Source organism: Neolamprologus multifasciatus, chromosome 20, assembly GCF_963576455.1.
Source record: "Neolamprologus multifasciatus chromosome 20, fNeoMul1.2, whole genome shotgun sequence".
NCBI lineage: Eukaryota > Metazoa > Chordata > Actinopteri > Cichliformes > Cichlidae > Neolamprologus > Neolamprologus multifasciatus.
In genome coordinates, this window is record NC_140458.1 from 30267939 (window position 1) to 30284939 (window position 17001).

Genomic DNA, 17001 nt, shown 5'->3' on the forward strand with positions numbered 1-17001 from the left:
TTTTTTTTTTTGGGGGGGGGGGGGGGGGGCAAGCTGAGTGACCTGGTCAAACAAGAAATCCCCAAGACAGAACATGTCTGAGAAATGAGCTCATGAAACTGAAAAACAGATAAGAAACAAAAAAATGGATCTGCCGGTCTGGAAAAGGTTACAAAGCCATTTTAAAGGCTTTGGGACTCCAGTGAACCACAGCGAGAGCCGTTATCAACAAATGGAGGAAACTTGGAACAATGGGGACCCTTCCCCGGAGTGACCGTCCTACCAAAATGACTCCAAGAGCGTGTCAACAACTCATTCAGGAGCCCACAAAAGAACCCAGAACAATGGAAGAACTGCGGGCCTCGCTTCAGTTAAGATCAGAGTTCATGATTCAACAATAAGAAAAAGACTGGACAAAAATGGCATCAACGAGAGAGCTCCAAGGAAAAAAACAACACAAATTTCCCAACAAACAACTTAATGATCTGCAAGATTTTGGGGAAAATATTGATGCAGCTGCATGCATGCAGTTGCATCAATGCAACTCTGAAATACAGCTTACAAATTAAGCTACAAATTAAAAGTCCTGCTCTGCAGACTTCTTCACATACAGTCAAAATGTTTTTGCTCTGTGATTGATGGGTTTTCTTTTTTGTTTTGTTTTTTTTACATCGTGTTAAGTTAAAAGACACTCTTTAGGCTCATTCGCCACCGTTTTCTTAATCACTTCCTCTATCAGTGTTGTGGGGAGTGTAGCCTATGATAGCAGGAAAAGCGAGTACACAATGGACAGGACTCCAGTCTACTGAAATATGGTAATGATAATTTTCACTGCTTGTAACATTACATCACTTGTCTTAGATAAATCCAGGAGATTTTAATGGAATTGTTAGTCATGCTATAGATAAGGCGTGATATTTTCTTCCAGCCTGTGTGTTTTTAAATGCCTTAATGAAGCATTACCTACTTGGCTGAACTGTAGAGTACAAGGAAGAATTATAATGATTATTTTTCACAGCTGTTTGGCCCCTTAAGACCTTCTGATGTTCTTACAACAGCAGGAACACAAGCAATTAATATTGCTCAAACGGTTTAGTTTGTATCCACTGGATATTCCTAAAATGATAAACAAGTTCACACTGTGTTTATAAATGTTACTGACAAGTCACTTTAAATTTTAGTTTTTTAATATATTGCTGAGGCATTTACATTTCAGTTGTCTTTATATTTTTAGTGGGAAAATACTGTAAATGTAATATTATAATAAAGTTGCTAAAATGGATTTATTGGACAAGCTACACCAAATGCAAATCTATCAGCCATAAACATATGATGGGCTTCATGCTGTTTTCGTGCGGGCAATGACCCTAACTTTGGATTGGATAATAGTTTAAAGCACGTTTACACGCGTTTGCCACGCAGGATGCTTACTCTCTGGGGCTTATTTGGGTTTCAGAGCTTTGAAACTTAATAAAAGAAGAGTTGAGAAGAAAAGGTGGAAGGAGAGTAGTCTGAATTGGGTTCTGGAGCTGTACTCCACCTCATACATCGCACTCATTCGCCAGCCGCGAGTGATTCCAAGCCAGCGAGCACCACATCCACCGGAGGAGCTGATAAACTGCTCCACCTGGCTTCTCCTGTGAGACGTGCTCGCGTCGGCACCACTATTTCTGTTCACTCGCTCACCCGAATCAGGTGATGCCCTGCAAGAGCAGCTATTGGCTCTTGTCTCAGACCTTCCCCGAGGTAACTGGAGGAGTGACGAGCACTCTGCACGTGACCTCTACAATGAGCTTCCTCCCACCGGAAGACGTAAGCAACACTGGAAGTTATTTATATAGGGACGAATCTGACGGTAGGCTTTGTTACGGTGCAAGGACTCATCCCTAAATAAAAACCGTGTATGACATAAAGTGTTGCTTTATCGAAGAATAAATTATATTCGCTAATTTTGCATCTGAAATGACCTGTCCATTGAAACGATGGGAAAAATGGTTCTGAGGCATACTGGGAAACAAGGCATGCTGGGAAAGAGACCACCGCAGACGAATCAAATGGCTTCTTCAGAGACAGCATAATGAGACCTATATTAGACCTGGCCTCATTAAAATACCTTTATAAACAACGCACTGCTGTTTACAAAGACATTGTCAGTGCGCCAATATAAATGATAATAACACTGAAAACGGGAAAAATAACAAGGGATAAAAATGCAAATTATTTCTTCTTAAATTATCATAATACAAATTAGTAAATCAAGTCAGCTCTGAATTTATGCATGTGTGCGTAACACACGGCGTTTGTGTGGAGTTTATTGTCTTAGATGTGGTGTTTTGAATAATTTACAGCAATTATAATGGCATTTTTTGAAAAGCTAAAAGGGATGTTAGTGTCCCCCCAGCCCCCCGGGGACATTACTGCGTTTACTGAATTATTTAAAAGTGATACACTAGACGTGGGTACAGCGTTGGCATATAAAAAACACCCCCTCTCCCCCGCTAATATCTGCCCATTACTGCGCCTTTAACATTTCCCATGATGCCCCGCGGCTTTGATCCGTTCAACTTGAGCACCTTACAAACAAGAGGAGACGCTCTTTCTGGGACAGAACAGCTGAGACATATTCACTCTCATTTTGTAAAATAGTTGTTAACACTGATACAGCTGTTCATATTTTTTAGACACCGCGATGTTGAACATGTGCCGCCTGCCCCTCTATTTATGCGCCGCTTCCTGCTGATGACATCCGGGCATTCAGAAGGCTTGCACTCTGGGCTACATACAGGGAACCTGGTTTCTCCTCTCATCGCCCAGGGGAAAGTCCCCGGACACGTGGCAGAAAGTGCCCTGGCTTGAAACCAGCATCGATCTGCGCTCCACCACTAATGAGCTGAGATGTTCTGCTGAACTGAGCTCGGTGATCGCAGGTCGAATTTGTCAGCGTTGATAGTTATGCAAGAGAGCTGCTAGTAACGCCTTAACAGAACGGGGCTCATTCTCCGAATGCTTCTTTTATAGTTCACTTCGTCCAAGCATGTCTGTGAATATATGGACCCACTTTTACTTCACTTACTTTTGCGGTTTGGAGCAACAGGTGCAGTCAATATAATAATAGGTCCTTATAAAAATGAATGAAAAATGGTAAGGCTGCACTTTCCTTACGGTAAGGTTCCTAATTACTGTTCATTTAGACATTCCCCCCTGTTTAGCATTTCTACCATTTCTACCATTTAAAATTAAAGAAGAGCTTATAAAACAATATAATTTTTTATAGATTAAAGTAGTCTGAAGTGATTTATTTTAACAACAAATATGCCAGGTCTAAGGTGTAAGGATTTCTCTGATTTATTTATTTTGTAGTGTTGGCCATATTTATTTATTTGATCAAACACATTGTTAAGATGTTCCTGTAAGTTCCTCAGGAAGTTTCCCTGAGCTTTTAAAAAACAGACAAATCCTGTTTAAGCACCGTGAGTTTCTTCAGAAGAAGAAAAATATATCTCAGGTTTTGAATTGTGTTTAGGGCTCCACCTTGTGGTGAAATATTGGACATGCAACTCATTAGCGCCGAGCACAGGGCTCATACAATAAATCCAGCCATATATTAGGCAAATCAATCTGAGAGTCTGATTTATTTCCATATAATCAGACATAGTTGTAAAACGTTTTATTGTATGGGGTACTTTGTGCATATAGGTATTGGGGGGGAGGGGGGGGGGCTTTAGGTTGCAGGATTTGATATTTACAACCTACTTTAGAAAAAGAAAAGCTTGTGAGAAATACTCCCATATTTAAGCAGAAATGCTGGTGAATTAAGCAAGGCCTTCTCTGAAAAAGGCACTGATGCCCTAAAATCTGTATATGTTATTTGGTTCGTTACTCATGCAATGTGAACTAATGCTCCCATTCAACAACAGATGCAGACTTCTGTGCAGATGCTGATATCAGCCAGGTGCTCCCTCTTTTGATAGTTTGTGATTTTCCCAAAAAATATTTTTCACACTTTCCTCGTCAGCCCCCCTGAATTTTTTTTTTTTTTTACCAAACTCATGTCCATCTTAAACGAGCTTGGTCTCCGATATCTCAGATATCAGATGTATTTTTATCAAAGTAGAGTTTTAAGTTTGTGTATGTGAATTATATGACAAGCAATTCAGTATTAGATTTTCAGCTTTGCCCCCTGCATAGATATATTTCTCTGGATTCTTCAAATTTTTTTGGTGATATTCAATTGCATATAGAGAGTATTCATCCCCTCAGATTTTTTTAGTCTTTTATTGCTTTTATAATTGGATTCATGGTCAATTTTAAAGCTTTAAAAAACAAACAAGTCTCTGATATTAAAATAATTTTTTTTACTTCTACAAAGTAATGTGGATTAATTCAAACTATTAAACAACTACATAAATATTCACTCTTGTTAAAGCCATTTATACTCGAGGGTTCATTCACTGAAGATACAAGCACACTGCAAACATCTCTGTCTCTTGGAGTCTATCCACAGGCATGCAGGAGGCTCCAAGGTTAACTAGAAGAAGGTTGTTCGCTCTGATTTAACTAACATAGAGCTTTTTGTCTGAGGCCAGACCTCAGGCCGGAGAACTTGTCACTGAACTTTAAATGTGTTGTTCACAGCAGATCTCTGTTCAGTCTGATGGAGTTTGAGCAGTGTTGCGAAGAAGAATGGAGTCTGAGTGAAACCACTCCACATAAGGTCAAAACAAGGATGGCAGCCAAAGGTCCACTAAATATTCATTTCAGGGGGGTATTTAGGCAATAACTGACTATAGAGAACTTTTTTGTGAATTATTGCCAAAAAAATGAATGCAAGGGGGATGCTTATGTTAACAAACATTATTTTAAATATGCCTTACAATGACTTTGAACATAAGCGTATTTTTTGATATAACAATTCAAAATAACAGCTTCCCAATTAAATATGGAGTTTAAATATTATGCAAATCATTGCACTTAAATTTTATTTACATGTACTTTAGAATCCCAATTTCTTCTTCTTTCTGATAAAACATGCATTCCCTACAAGCACCAATAACTTCAGGCCAAATCCTTTCCCCAATTGATTGTAAAAGTCACTCCTGGTCTAGCATTTATGAGTAATTATGATATTGTAATTTTTGGTGGGTATGGTCCAGTTTAAACACCTTGTAACCCACAAAAGAATACAGGAACATAAACGAGCTTCGTCATTGTTGTTATACACTGTCTGCACTCAAAATGGCCAAGGGAGCTCCATTTTCTCTGTGATCTCACCTTTCAGGCAGAATAAAGACAGTTTGTTTTTTTCCATTTGGTCCCCAGTAGGGCGGGAAACCAGCTCTACAGCATTTATTCTAATCGCCTCTGACATGAAAGCACCCAGTGACACACATAGGCATACTGTATACTGCAGGATTAGGCAGTACACAAAAAGATTACAGCGTCACATGGTATTGCTTCCAAATGGTGCCTTCTCACAACCTACTTCCCCCTCTTAGGTATCCCATCATTCCCTGGAATGGGCGTAGGCTCACGCAGCAGCAGCATCACAAAGGTTCAGCTCCTCCCTGCTGTGTGCTTGATATAGGATGGGAGGGAGAGAGGGACCGAGAGAGACAGAGAGGATCAGGCACAGATGAATTCTAGTCTGAATGACGGAAGCAGTGTGGGCACATGTGAGTGAGAGAGGACGAATCAGGAAGTAGAGAGACCTGCGCGCGTGTGTGTGTGTGCGGGAGAGAGAGACAGACAGAGTGTAAATCAACAGAAAGAGGAAGAGGACATAAAGAAAGGAAGAAAAAGGGCTGCAGGAGGAAGCAGACAAGACAAGGGGTCTCAGACTGAGAGGGAAGATGGCTGAGCCGGAGTTGAAATTGAGAGGCAGCCGAGAGAGCGTCGCTAAGGAGAAGATGGGGGGTAGGTACAGTGCATGCTCACGCTCCTCTAACTGCCACATGGTGCAGCGCTGCATTATTCCACCATGCGCTCTGATGCAACATTGCCTGATGCAAGAGTAGAATTGTAGAGTTGATGCTGAGGAGATGCTTTCATGGTAGCAGGTGACAGGTGTGGACAAATGGCACATATTAGGAACGTGGGTATGAAAACACAACTATCAGATGCAGTGTGTGTTTACACGGATAGAAAGAGTTTAATAAGGACGGCAGGTTCAGAATGAAAATCTCATAGGTGCTGATTTACAAAAATGTCTATTTTTAAAAAATTATATGAATTCTTCCTTTAGTAACACAAGTTTTTGTTTGTTTTTATTAATCATAGTTTTTCAAAGTAACCAGCGCCTAAAACAACTCAGCGAGAAAGCTTGTAAATTTATTTCATTTGTCTGAAAATGAGCCAGACTCTGTAATTTGACTGTCTCCCCTTCTGCTGTCCTTTCACCACCAGCGACTGGAGCAGAGCCTGAGCAAGATGGTCTCATTGTGGAGCAGCCAGCATCTCCATCTGACCCCGTGGGTTCTCCGCCTGCTGCCACAGGTTCCACCAACAGCCTGCCAGGCAAGGGGGAGAAGATTGAACTCAAACGCAGCATCACCCTCTTTAACGGTGTCGGAATGATTATCGGCACCATCATCGGCTCGGGCATTTTCGTCACTCCCACAGGTGTTGTCAAAGAGACCGGCTCCGCTGGGCTCTCTCTGATCGTTTGGTCCGCCTGTGGAGTGATATCCACCATGGGTGCTCTGTGCTACGCAGAGCTGGGTACAACTATTGTCAAGTCAGGAGGAGACTACACTTACATCCTTGAGATATATGGCGAACTGGCTGCCTTTCTGAAGCTGTGGGTGGAGATGCTCATCATCCGGCCGTCGTCGCAGTATGTGGTGTCACTGGTGTTTGCGACCTACCTTCTGAAACCTCTCTACCCCAACTGCGTCGTGCCCGACAGCGCAGCCAAGCTCATTGCCTGCCTGTGTCTTAGTGAGTACATGATGTTGGTGGGCTTTCTTAGGTCAAATACACATTTTAGACACTTCATTGCAGCTGGTCATTCACCAGATTCTTGATTGTAGTGTGTTTTGTGTCTCTCCGCTGCTTGTAGCCTCCCTGACATTTGTAAACTGTATCAGTGTGAAAGCAGCAACCAAGGTCCAGGACTTGTTCACCGCTTCCAAATTGATAGCCTTGATCATCATCATCCTCTTTGGCTTCATTCAGATTTCCACAGGTGAGTGGCAAAATACCCCAGAACAAACCAAGTCAGCTGCATGACTGCATGCTGTTGAGAACAAATCTTATACCTTCATCACAAGACTTATTAATTTTTAACAGAGATGTAAAATAAGCTTTAGGTCAAAGCTGGAAAAACAGGTTTTGTGAGTGTAATAAAATCTAAATCCTCAACAATATTTAATCGACTTTAATAGTCAGTAAAAAATCCTAAAAAAGTGCCCTCACTTTGAACCTGTCATTTCAGATCTGCTCGTAAGCATGCAGCTTCCCTTCATTGTGTTGGAAACACAGCTCCCTTGTTTTCAATATTTGTAGTTGGAGTAATTATGGAACTAACAGCATGCCTGTAAAGTAAATGCCATTGCATTATGTGGCTTTTTGCAAACTGTATAGTTGAATCAATTGTTATGATTCTCGTCTTCACACGACATCAATGTGAGGTTTACTTCTTTTATCTCCAATGGTAAACAAGTTGTTAACGAGCGCTAATGAGCCTAACGAAGCAGACTGCTTTGCTTTCAGCTTGTTAGCACACTTACTGAGTCTGAACACAGAGCTTGTCTGTCTAGAGCCGTGTGATTGAGTCTGAGCAGACATGAACATGGGCATCAGAACGTGCCAGGATGGTTTTGATCGTACAAATGAGACTGCAATGAAATGAAAATGTACAGAAAATAAGGTGACTATACAGACAGTAATTTACTGCCTGAAATAATGGTATTGTAGTAACATTTTTCTATATGATAGCCCTAAGCGTGTGGATTCACGTGTGCCGTCTAAGACTGTAAAAGCAGCGCACGTTAATCCGCCCGAGCTGTGCCATTCACAATACAAGAGCGCGGGAAGACAGCGTGGCACACTTGCTCCACGCTGCATCTGCTGCTCCCCTCCTTACACAAGGCCACGCCTACCACCTTTGTGCGCCATACTCTGTTACCATGGAAACTAGGCAGTGAAGCTTGCCGGCTGTTGTCACACTTTTTCAGCAGACCGGCAAGAGAACAGAGTTGGAAAATAATAAGGAGGGTCATTACCATCTGAAAGCGACAGGTAGAGGGAGAGAGAGACACCAAAACGCCAGGCTCTCTCTCTCTTTGTCTCACTCACATACACCCACCCAAACACACACACAGACACACACACACATACACACACGCACACACACACTGGATTCATTGACTGCAGTGTATTGTGTAAATGGATTGAAGTTTACTTATGAGAAAATTATTCTTCTCATATTTAAATGTCAACTGATCGTGTTTCTGTACCCCAGAGGAGATGCTCCTTTGTTTATTGTAAATAAATAGTGAATTGTCCTGACACAACATTGTGTTTCGCTTCTGTTATTACCATGGTACATTGACAAGCATGTCAAAGGGCAGGCATCAACAGGCCGGCTTGGTACAAGAGACAAAATGTGTCGGCAGCACAAAAAGAATCTATTCAATGTCTAAGCATATAACTCCTCCAGGCGCTACACCTGGCAGTGGGAGAATTGCTTCCCTTTCAGCTGTTTTCTTCTTCTTTCTGTATGTGAGCAGGTGATGTGCCATATCTGACTCCAGAAAAGGCGTTTGAAGGGAGCAAACTGGGAGTTGGGAATATTGTCCTGGCTCTGTACAGCGGTCTCTTTGCTTTTGGAGGCTGGTGAGGGTCATAAAATTGAATTATTTATAGCTTCTGTTTGTTTTTGCTTGAAAGATTTATGACCTCTTTGCTATTCACCCCCCCAGGAATTACCTGAATTATGTAACGGAGGAGATGATCAACCCAGAGAGGTGACTTAAATGTAATGACGGTTGTTTTGGTGATGATGGCACAGACTGTCTTGTAAATATCTGCCAAGAGCATGGTTGCTCTCATCCATGACTGAGCTTGTCTATCATCAGATAAATCCACAGAGATAAAGTATCCAAGCGATACTGACATAATCTAAACTATGAACTAAATATGAACTAAAATATTACATTTTACAAAAAAATAAAAGCATGTGATAATAATGATTTATAAAATCCAGTAAAATTATGCAGTCATGTTCCTCACTGCATACCCTGCATGAATTCAGTCACATCTCATAACACAGTCTGATATTACCAGAACATACAGTGTTACACGCTGTTGTTTTTTTCCTCAAATGACCTTTGACCTTTCACCCCATAGGAACCTGCCCCTGTCCATCATCATATCCATGCCTATAGTCACGGTGGTATATGTTCTAACCAACCTGGCCTACTTCACCACCATCCCTCCTCAAGTCATGATTGAGTCAGAGGCTGTTGCTGTGGTGAGTGTACTGCTTTTCTTTAATATGATGTGTTTCATCCTGAACTGGGACATGCATATTGGTTGTTTGCGGTCACAAATTCTCCTCATCTGCTTTTTCTTTCTGTTCTGCAGAGTTTTGGGGAGTACCATCTTGGTGTGATGTCCTGGCTCATTCCCGTCTTTGTGGGACTGTCCTGCTTTGGTGCAGTCAATGGATCACTCTTTACTTCAGCGCGGTGTGTGTTTGCATGTGTACAATGAAACATAAGACAGCATTTTATACATTTAGTATTAATAGTTTAAAGTCTTTGTATTTTTTGAATAAATAACGATTTAAGAATTTTCTCTTCTAGTTTGTTCTATGCTGGAGCTCGAGAGGGTCAACTCCCTGCTGCTCTGGGGTTGGTCCACACAGACCTGTTCACACCAGTGCCATCCCTCATATTCACAGTAAGAAACCTGATACGTTCAGTGACATTTTACCAGCTGGCTACCAATAAGATTAGGTTAGTATGTTAAATCATGTATGATCATTGCTAAAATCTGCCAAGTGTCCCCATTTTTGAGGTATTATACGCAAGTGTATATAAATCTGTTTTGACGATACAAAACATTTGTGAAGCATTTGTAGAGTTATTTTTGTTAGAGAAAATTATTTCAGTGAAGAGTTACAGTTAAGTCCATAATTTGTTGGATTTTTGTGCATTTTTTATGATCTTGCCTCTGTGCACCACCACAGTAGATTTTAAATCAAACAGTCAAGATGTGATTGAAGTGCAGACTTGCAGCTTTGATTCAGCTAATTAGACTTTACAACAGTTTTTATACACAGTGCCTCATTTTCAGAGGCGGTTTGAATGTTACTTCATGACAAACTAAGCAGATCTAGTATCTGTGGTTGATTCCAAGTGGTGCATTTTTATTTTAGAGCTCTTATTTAGCTCTTTATTGTCATTTTAAATATCAAAACAACTTCACAACATCTGACCGAGTCTAGAAAAAGGTGCAAACCACTGGTTACACTCAAGAACAGGGAGGTCCGATTAGATTATTACCAGAAAACATCTAAAAGAGACTGCACAGTTCTGAGAAAAAAAATGGGGGGGGGGGGGCAAATGAAACCAAGATAAGCTTCTACCAGAGTGAAAGGAAGAGAAAAGTATGGAGAAAAAGAGAAACAGCTCATGATGCGAAGAATACCACATCATCTGTCAAACATGGAGGTGGAGGCACTGTTATGCTATTGGCATGTATTGCTGCTAGGAGAACTAAGTCACTGGTGTTTATTAATGATGTGAGTGCTGATAGAAATAGCAGAGTGAATTGTGAAGTGTTCAGGGCTACACTTTCTGTTTAGATTCAGCCAAAGCTGCAAAACTGATCAGACAGCGCTTCATGGTACAAGTGGATAATGACCCAAAAACTGTAAAACCAAGTCAAGAGTTTCTCAAGGCAAAGAAATTGGATATACTTCAAATGCCAAGTCAGTCACCTAATGTCAACCCAACAAAGCGTGTTTTTTCATTATTAAATAAAAACCTGAATGCAGCAATGAAGGTGTCACGGTTGATAAAGAGTGGACTCAGGCGCGGGGCTCAGAAATAATGACAGTGCATTTATTTACAGTGCAGCAAGGTGATAACAGTTCAAATGTGCAACAATGGTGATAGTGCGTCCCTCCTTCCGTGTAAGCCTGTGCGTGGTAGTGAGTGCCCGTCTCTCCTCCAAGTGCTTCCTTTGTGTCCGTAAATCCTCCGTCAATCCCTGGGTGAACACACACACGACAGCAAAATGAGTACGAAGATCAGACAGTACTTCAATAACGTTAGCGACTCGAAAACACTACCAGGCTTAGTGCAATACTCCAGCGCTGTCTGTCGCTCAGCCACACCATTAAGTAGCCCTGCTGAAGATGGTAGTTGATTGGCAGCAGCTGGTGGATTGACTGCAGGTGCGGCAGCTCCGGGCGACAGCACTTCCGGGTCGGAGGTAGCCTGTTGCTAGGTTACCTCCTAACACATCACAGCGGAGCCGGAGGGGAAGACAGGGCGATAGGAGAGACACACATACACACGCACACAAATATACACACACTGGCAGGTCGACCGGTCAGGGCGCCGTCAGATCCTGACAGAAGCACTGGTAGACAATCTCAGTGGAGAAAGCACAACGTCTGGTGATGTCCACGTGTTCTAAACTTCGGGTGACTAACACACTGACTAAAATCAACCCTTACATTAAAAGTGATATTAACTTGTTCTGTTCATTTTGAGCCTTTGAAATCGGAACTATGTCTAAAAATGGCTCCAGTTCTTAAAGAGTTAATGCAGTCCTCTCAAATTAAGGTCTGCATCAATCACATGTTGATTGTTTGGTTTAAAATTCGCTGTGGTGGTGAACAGTAGCAAAAAAGCACACAAACTACCCATGGAAATATGTTTGTGAAGGTTCTCAGTCATCCAGGTCATCGTAGTCTAAGGAGCTTGGAAAGAAAAGCATCTGGACTTCTTTGAGTTGCTTGAAGACGTTTCACCTCTCATCCAAGAAGCTTCTTCAGTTCTAAGGGTCAATGTCCCAGATATAAACCCAGTGGGAGTTTTCCCCCAAAGAGGGACAAAGGACTCCCTGATGATCCTCTACCTAATCACATGAGCCAAGGTGTGAAAGCGTGTGAAAACTCAAAGAAGTCCAGACGCTTTTCTTTCCAAGCTCCTTAGACTACCCATGGGAAGTTAACTGAAAGTGGCAGCTTTATTATTGGAAAAACCTCCATTAAATAAACTTTCAAAAAACAAACCAAAACCCTGAACATGAGAACTAAGAACTGAAAAACACTGGGAAACTAGAACTTAAACTAGACCAAAAGAAAACAGACCAAGAACTGAGAACTAGAGATTTAGACAGAGCCATGAGAGAAACACACAGCAGTGAGGGTCTACACCGCGACAAAGGGCAAAGGAAAACACAGGGCTAAAATACACCATGGAGAGCACAGCTGGGACTAATCAAACATGACGAGATAAAGGGGAAGAAAAGCTTTAAAATCAAATCAAAATAAAACAGGAAACAAGAGACATTCACAAAGATGTAGACTTGACACCAATGTTCCCTCTAAACTGCGCGCGTGCGCAATTGCGCACTGGTGGCACGGTCTCTGCGCACAGAAAATCTGTGTTGCGCACAAAAAAAAAAATCTAACCTGAATTGAAATTAAAATGAAAACTTTAACAATTCTGTTTTACAGTGTTAGTCAGTGAGTGACTGGCTACTCCCGTATGGGATTAGAACGATGCCACCTTATCCCATAGTCCAGCCAATGATGCGATTCACATTCGTATATATGCAGCTAATCAACGTCGTTGACAGGCTATGACAGCCTCCTTATGTACCGACAATGGTGTTTTAGCTAGCAAAGCGGCTGATGTGGAGTGAAGCCACGTTAATAACAACGTGTACAACCATTGGAGATGTGAGCAGGACAGACGGAACAATTGACGGAAAAGTGTGGACTTTTTTAAATTGTGTTGATAGGCCACGTAAAACCAGAGTTATGATAAAAATATGCAATGTTTGGTTTCCTTCCTGAATACTGTCGTTGTTTATATTTACTGCCCGAAGAAACGGTAAAAACGGCGTTTTATAAGGAAAACGCTCGAAAGCACTCACACTGTGAGAAAAGCCAAAACCAAAAAAACCCCACCCTTTCCTATTGGTCGAAAAATGTACCATGTCAACCAATCAAAAAAATGATATGGCAACAGTTGATTAGGAAGGGGGGTAGTTTTAGGAGTGTTTTGAGATGTGAGAGATTTGCGACGTTTAGCGCAAATCTTGTGTAGTTAGTGTGTAGTGTAGTCAATAGATTTGTTGTGTGTGTCAGAACAATGAGGCGACTGCTGAATGTTACAGGTGTTACAGGAGTGATACATCTCCTGTTGTCAGGCCTGGAGGTATCAGGCTTTTGTTGTTCTCCTTTATCTCATAGTGGACAGAAATAATTTTTGGAGTGGCACAAATAATTTGTGTGGCAAATTTGATGCAGAACAGCTGATTGTTCTGTAAATAGTTTGAAATGTTTGTTTAAAAAACGCGTTGGCTGCATTTTTAGGTAAACGGCTGAAAAAAACTTTGTTGTTTGCAAAACTCAATAACTTTTTTGAAGAAGTAACTATATAATTAATTGCCCAACATTGATCATTATATACTGTATTTTGCAGACAGAGAGTTACAGGACTCTCTCTCAGACCACAGACTCATACTCATAATACAAGTCAGAGCTTTATGAAAAAAATAATAGAAAGTTGTGTTTTCAAAATTGGACTTTAAGTTATTTTTACTTCCAATAGTGTTAACATACTACACAAGATTTTTTTTTAAATTTTCATTGTAAGTGGGCTAAAGCAGTTAATTAAAAGTAGTCTAACATAAATGTAAATGCTGTAATTTGATTATTTTAATAAACCATGTAACTTGGATGGATTCGATGCTGGTGTGACCACAGTGCACACGTCTAATGTTGCTCACAGTGGTCCAAGGGACCGCTCAGGGAGTTTGTGTGTTCGCTCAGACACATGAAAAATTAGAGGGAACATTGCTTGACACTGAAACATAGAGACATAACTGACTGGGGAGACAGAGAGAACATGGAGACGAGTGACTAGACGAGGAACACGGGGAAGGCAAACTAACAGAAACCTAAATCCTAGGAACTAAGAATATAACACAAGCAGAACAATGAATAACAATAATCAAAGAATACAAATTAACCAACAAACACAAAACCCTGGGTCACAGACCCAGTACTGTGACACCTACCTGCCTTAAATAACTGCTCTATTCAAGAAAACCACTAAGGAGGATTCAGAAGCCTTGTGTGTGTTTATAATCTATTATCCATCTACTATCTATAATCTAATGTTTCCAGCAAACTAATGCAATCTTTACTCCTTTTTTCATTGTATTAGTGTATCCTATCGATGATGTATGCCATCTCCCAGGACATCTTCTCAGTCATCAATCTCTTCAGCTTCTTCACCTGGATGTGTGTTGGGATGGCCATCGCTGGCATGATCTGGCTGCGCTTTACCAAACCCGACCTCAGAAGGCCCATTAAGGTGAACGTCTTAGGGGTTAAAGTAGCTGCTCAGTGTGCGTTGCAGAGAAGATCCATTTTGATGGATATGAGTCTCACTGAAAGGTGACCCTGGCCCTACCTTCCTTGTCTGGCAAAACATCAACATGTCTTCTAGTTTCATAAAGCATCTGCTATTTTTTTTTAGTGAAAGCACCATTGTATCGCTACTCTTGTTATTAGGTGGAACTGGAAACATACTGTTTTTCCAAGACAGGAGGGAGGGGTATTTGGAGGAATACATGATCCTTTGTTTCTATTTCATCATGGGAAAATTACCTTGGCTGACCAGAGTCTTTCATCTTCTCTTTGGCCCACACTGCTTTCAGCTCAGTTATTTTATAAAATCATCTATAAACATATTAAAAGAGAGAGAGAGAGAGAGAGAGAGAGCTATTTATATGTAAACCATTCATAAAAAATGTCAGTTTCAACCCAGAAAAAAGAAAAACAAACCGTCAGCTCAAGAAGTTGTTAACTAACTCAAGAACTGATAACTGAATCTAATAACAGTATGGAGCTCTTAACATAACAGTTTAGCCAATAATTATTTCTTCATCGTGATCAAATTGTTGGAGATGCTTAAGGAAAAAGGGTAAGCCAATATGAGAAAAATACTTAAGTAAGAGTACAAATGTATTTAGTATCAACTATAGCACATATCATTGTTTCAAAATGAGATCTTTAGATGAAGTCAGGCATCATTTCACTGTACATAAATGGTCTTATAGTTTGAATTTGTATTGATTTGATTGATTTTTTTGCATTATTGTCTGATCTGTAAAGTAATCGGTACTGAAAATGTCTTAATATAAAAACTTTAGTAATTATTTGTTTCCTCTTGTTGTTTAATGGAAACAAAGTGTCAGAAAACAGATATCAGTGAAGAAGTTACAGGATCTAAAATCTGAACTTGGGAAGTATTGTCCTCAAAATCACTATACATTAGTCTTATCATTAGCTATAGTTGCATTATTCCAAAGTTCAAATATGATATTTTCTTCTTTTCCAGTGTGTGAGACATCTTCACTCAACAATTATAAACTGTATCTTATCTGCTCACGTCTAATATGAATTGAAACACATCTTCATCTGTTATGTATTTTATATTTTCTCTCTGCAGATTTCTCTCTTCATCCCCGTTACTTTTGTGTTGAGCTGCGTCTTCATGATCGTCGTGTCCTTTTGGGCAGCTCCCTTCGAGTGTCTGCTAGGCAGCGGCATTATTCTCACAGGCGTCCCAGCGTACCTACTGGGCTACAAGTGGAAAAAACCCCATGTGGTCAAGAAGATGCTGGGTGAGTTGGAGATTTTTTTTGTTTTTTTTAGAGTGAGGCAAAGGTGGTTTGTTGTGAAATTCCTGTGAGATTATCTGCTCAAGTTCTGCTGTGGGCACCGGTACATTTCCTTTGTTTACATAGTCGGTCCGGAGGACTCAGGCAAAAGGCCGACGCAGTGTTTAAAAAAATAAAAAAATAAATCCAACATTTGACCTGTAGTAGCCTAGCAAAGAGAAAACAGACGTGGCTAACGTGACGAGTTGTTTCTCCTCAGAAATCTTCACCATGTTCTGTCAGAAGATCTTCATGTCTGTTCCTGAAGAGAAGGAGCAACATGGGGCGGCTGAATAATGCTGGACAAACCGAGCGAGATGAAAGACTGGGTCAATATTTTTGTCTGGACATTCCTGTAATGTTTACATTCATCCACATGTGATCGGACTTTTTTTGTTTTAACTATATCTGACCAGGCAGGTAACTGTGAACATATTCAATATTCGCAAGAGTGGCCTGACAAATGGAGGATTTGTTTTATGACTACTGCAACTTTTCTGCAAAGAAGATCACCGGGCATTTTACACTCCTTATTATCAATTGATTTTAATATTTCAGCATATCTCCTTAAATGATCAAACATGCTCTGATGTTCCATGTTAGTTAATGGAACGCCATCTGTAAGTGTATGACTGCTGCAGGCATATAATTACTTGTGTACTGCAAGTACACAATCAGGAGCTGCAGTGGCCTATGACATACAGGTATATTTTTCTCCTGAAGTGTACAAATGAATAGCTTAGGTGGGATAATATATGTCTAATACCATTAACAACCAAACTAGACATAGAATATTATAGTTTAGGGTTTATATTTATAGTTTATATTGTGTTAAAATAAAGGATTTTGCTATAGTTGCTATAATCACGTCACTTAGAGTCTAACTAAGGTCAGATTTGGAAGAGGTTGTCTAACAAAGCACTTACTTCATTTTCTCATATGGTACTAATGTTTGTGTTACATAGTAATTCATTCTCACATTTTACTTGATATTGTTTTTTATTTATTGGTAAGATGAACTTGTAGCGCTGTCGTAAAGCACAAGCTAAAGGGAGATGAAAGAGTGTCTGTGATGTCTGCTTGAGCTGCACTGTGAATCGGGTC

At 40.5% G+C, this 17001-nt stretch overlaps 1 protein-coding gene, 1 long non-coding RNA gene and 2 other non-coding genes across 4 annotated transcripts; 3 read left to right on the top strand and 1 right to left on the bottom strand.

Annotated features, from left to right (window-relative positions):
• Positions 1 to 1474: 1474 nt before the first annotated feature.
• On the bottom strand, positions 1475 to 1783 carry LOC146495237 (Nuclear RNase P). The gene has a single exon (XR_014871741.1).
• A 944-nt stretch (positions 1784 to 2727) lies between these two features.
• LOC146495238 (RNase MRP) lies at positions 2728 to 2987 on the top strand. Its single transcript, XR_014871740.1, has one exon.
• A 2494-nt stretch (positions 2988 to 5481) lies between these two features.
• On the top strand, positions 5482 to 16340 carry LOC146495239 (large neutral amino acids transporter small subunit 1-like). The gene is made up of 11 exons (XM_085147269.1): positions 5482 to 5892; positions 6382 to 6915; positions 7037 to 7162; positions 8709 to 8814; positions 8901 to 8945; positions 9328 to 9451; positions 9565 to 9668; positions 9786 to 9882; positions 14397 to 14546; positions 15687 to 15861; positions 16118 to 16340. The coding sequence occupies exons 1-11, from the start codon at positions 5829 to 5831 to the stop codon at positions 16192 to 16194; spliced, it is 1602 nt and encodes a 533-aa protein (XP_085003395.1). The 5' UTR covers positions 5482 to 5828; the 3' UTR covers positions 16195 to 16340.
• Positions 9889 to 14029, top strand: LOC146495240 (uncharacterized). The gene is made up of 2 exons (XR_014871721.1): positions 9889 to 10989; positions 11570 to 14029. It is a non-coding gene; the product is annotated as an uncharacterized LOC146495240 (long non-coding RNA).
• Positions 16341 to 17001: the final 661 nt, after the last annotated feature.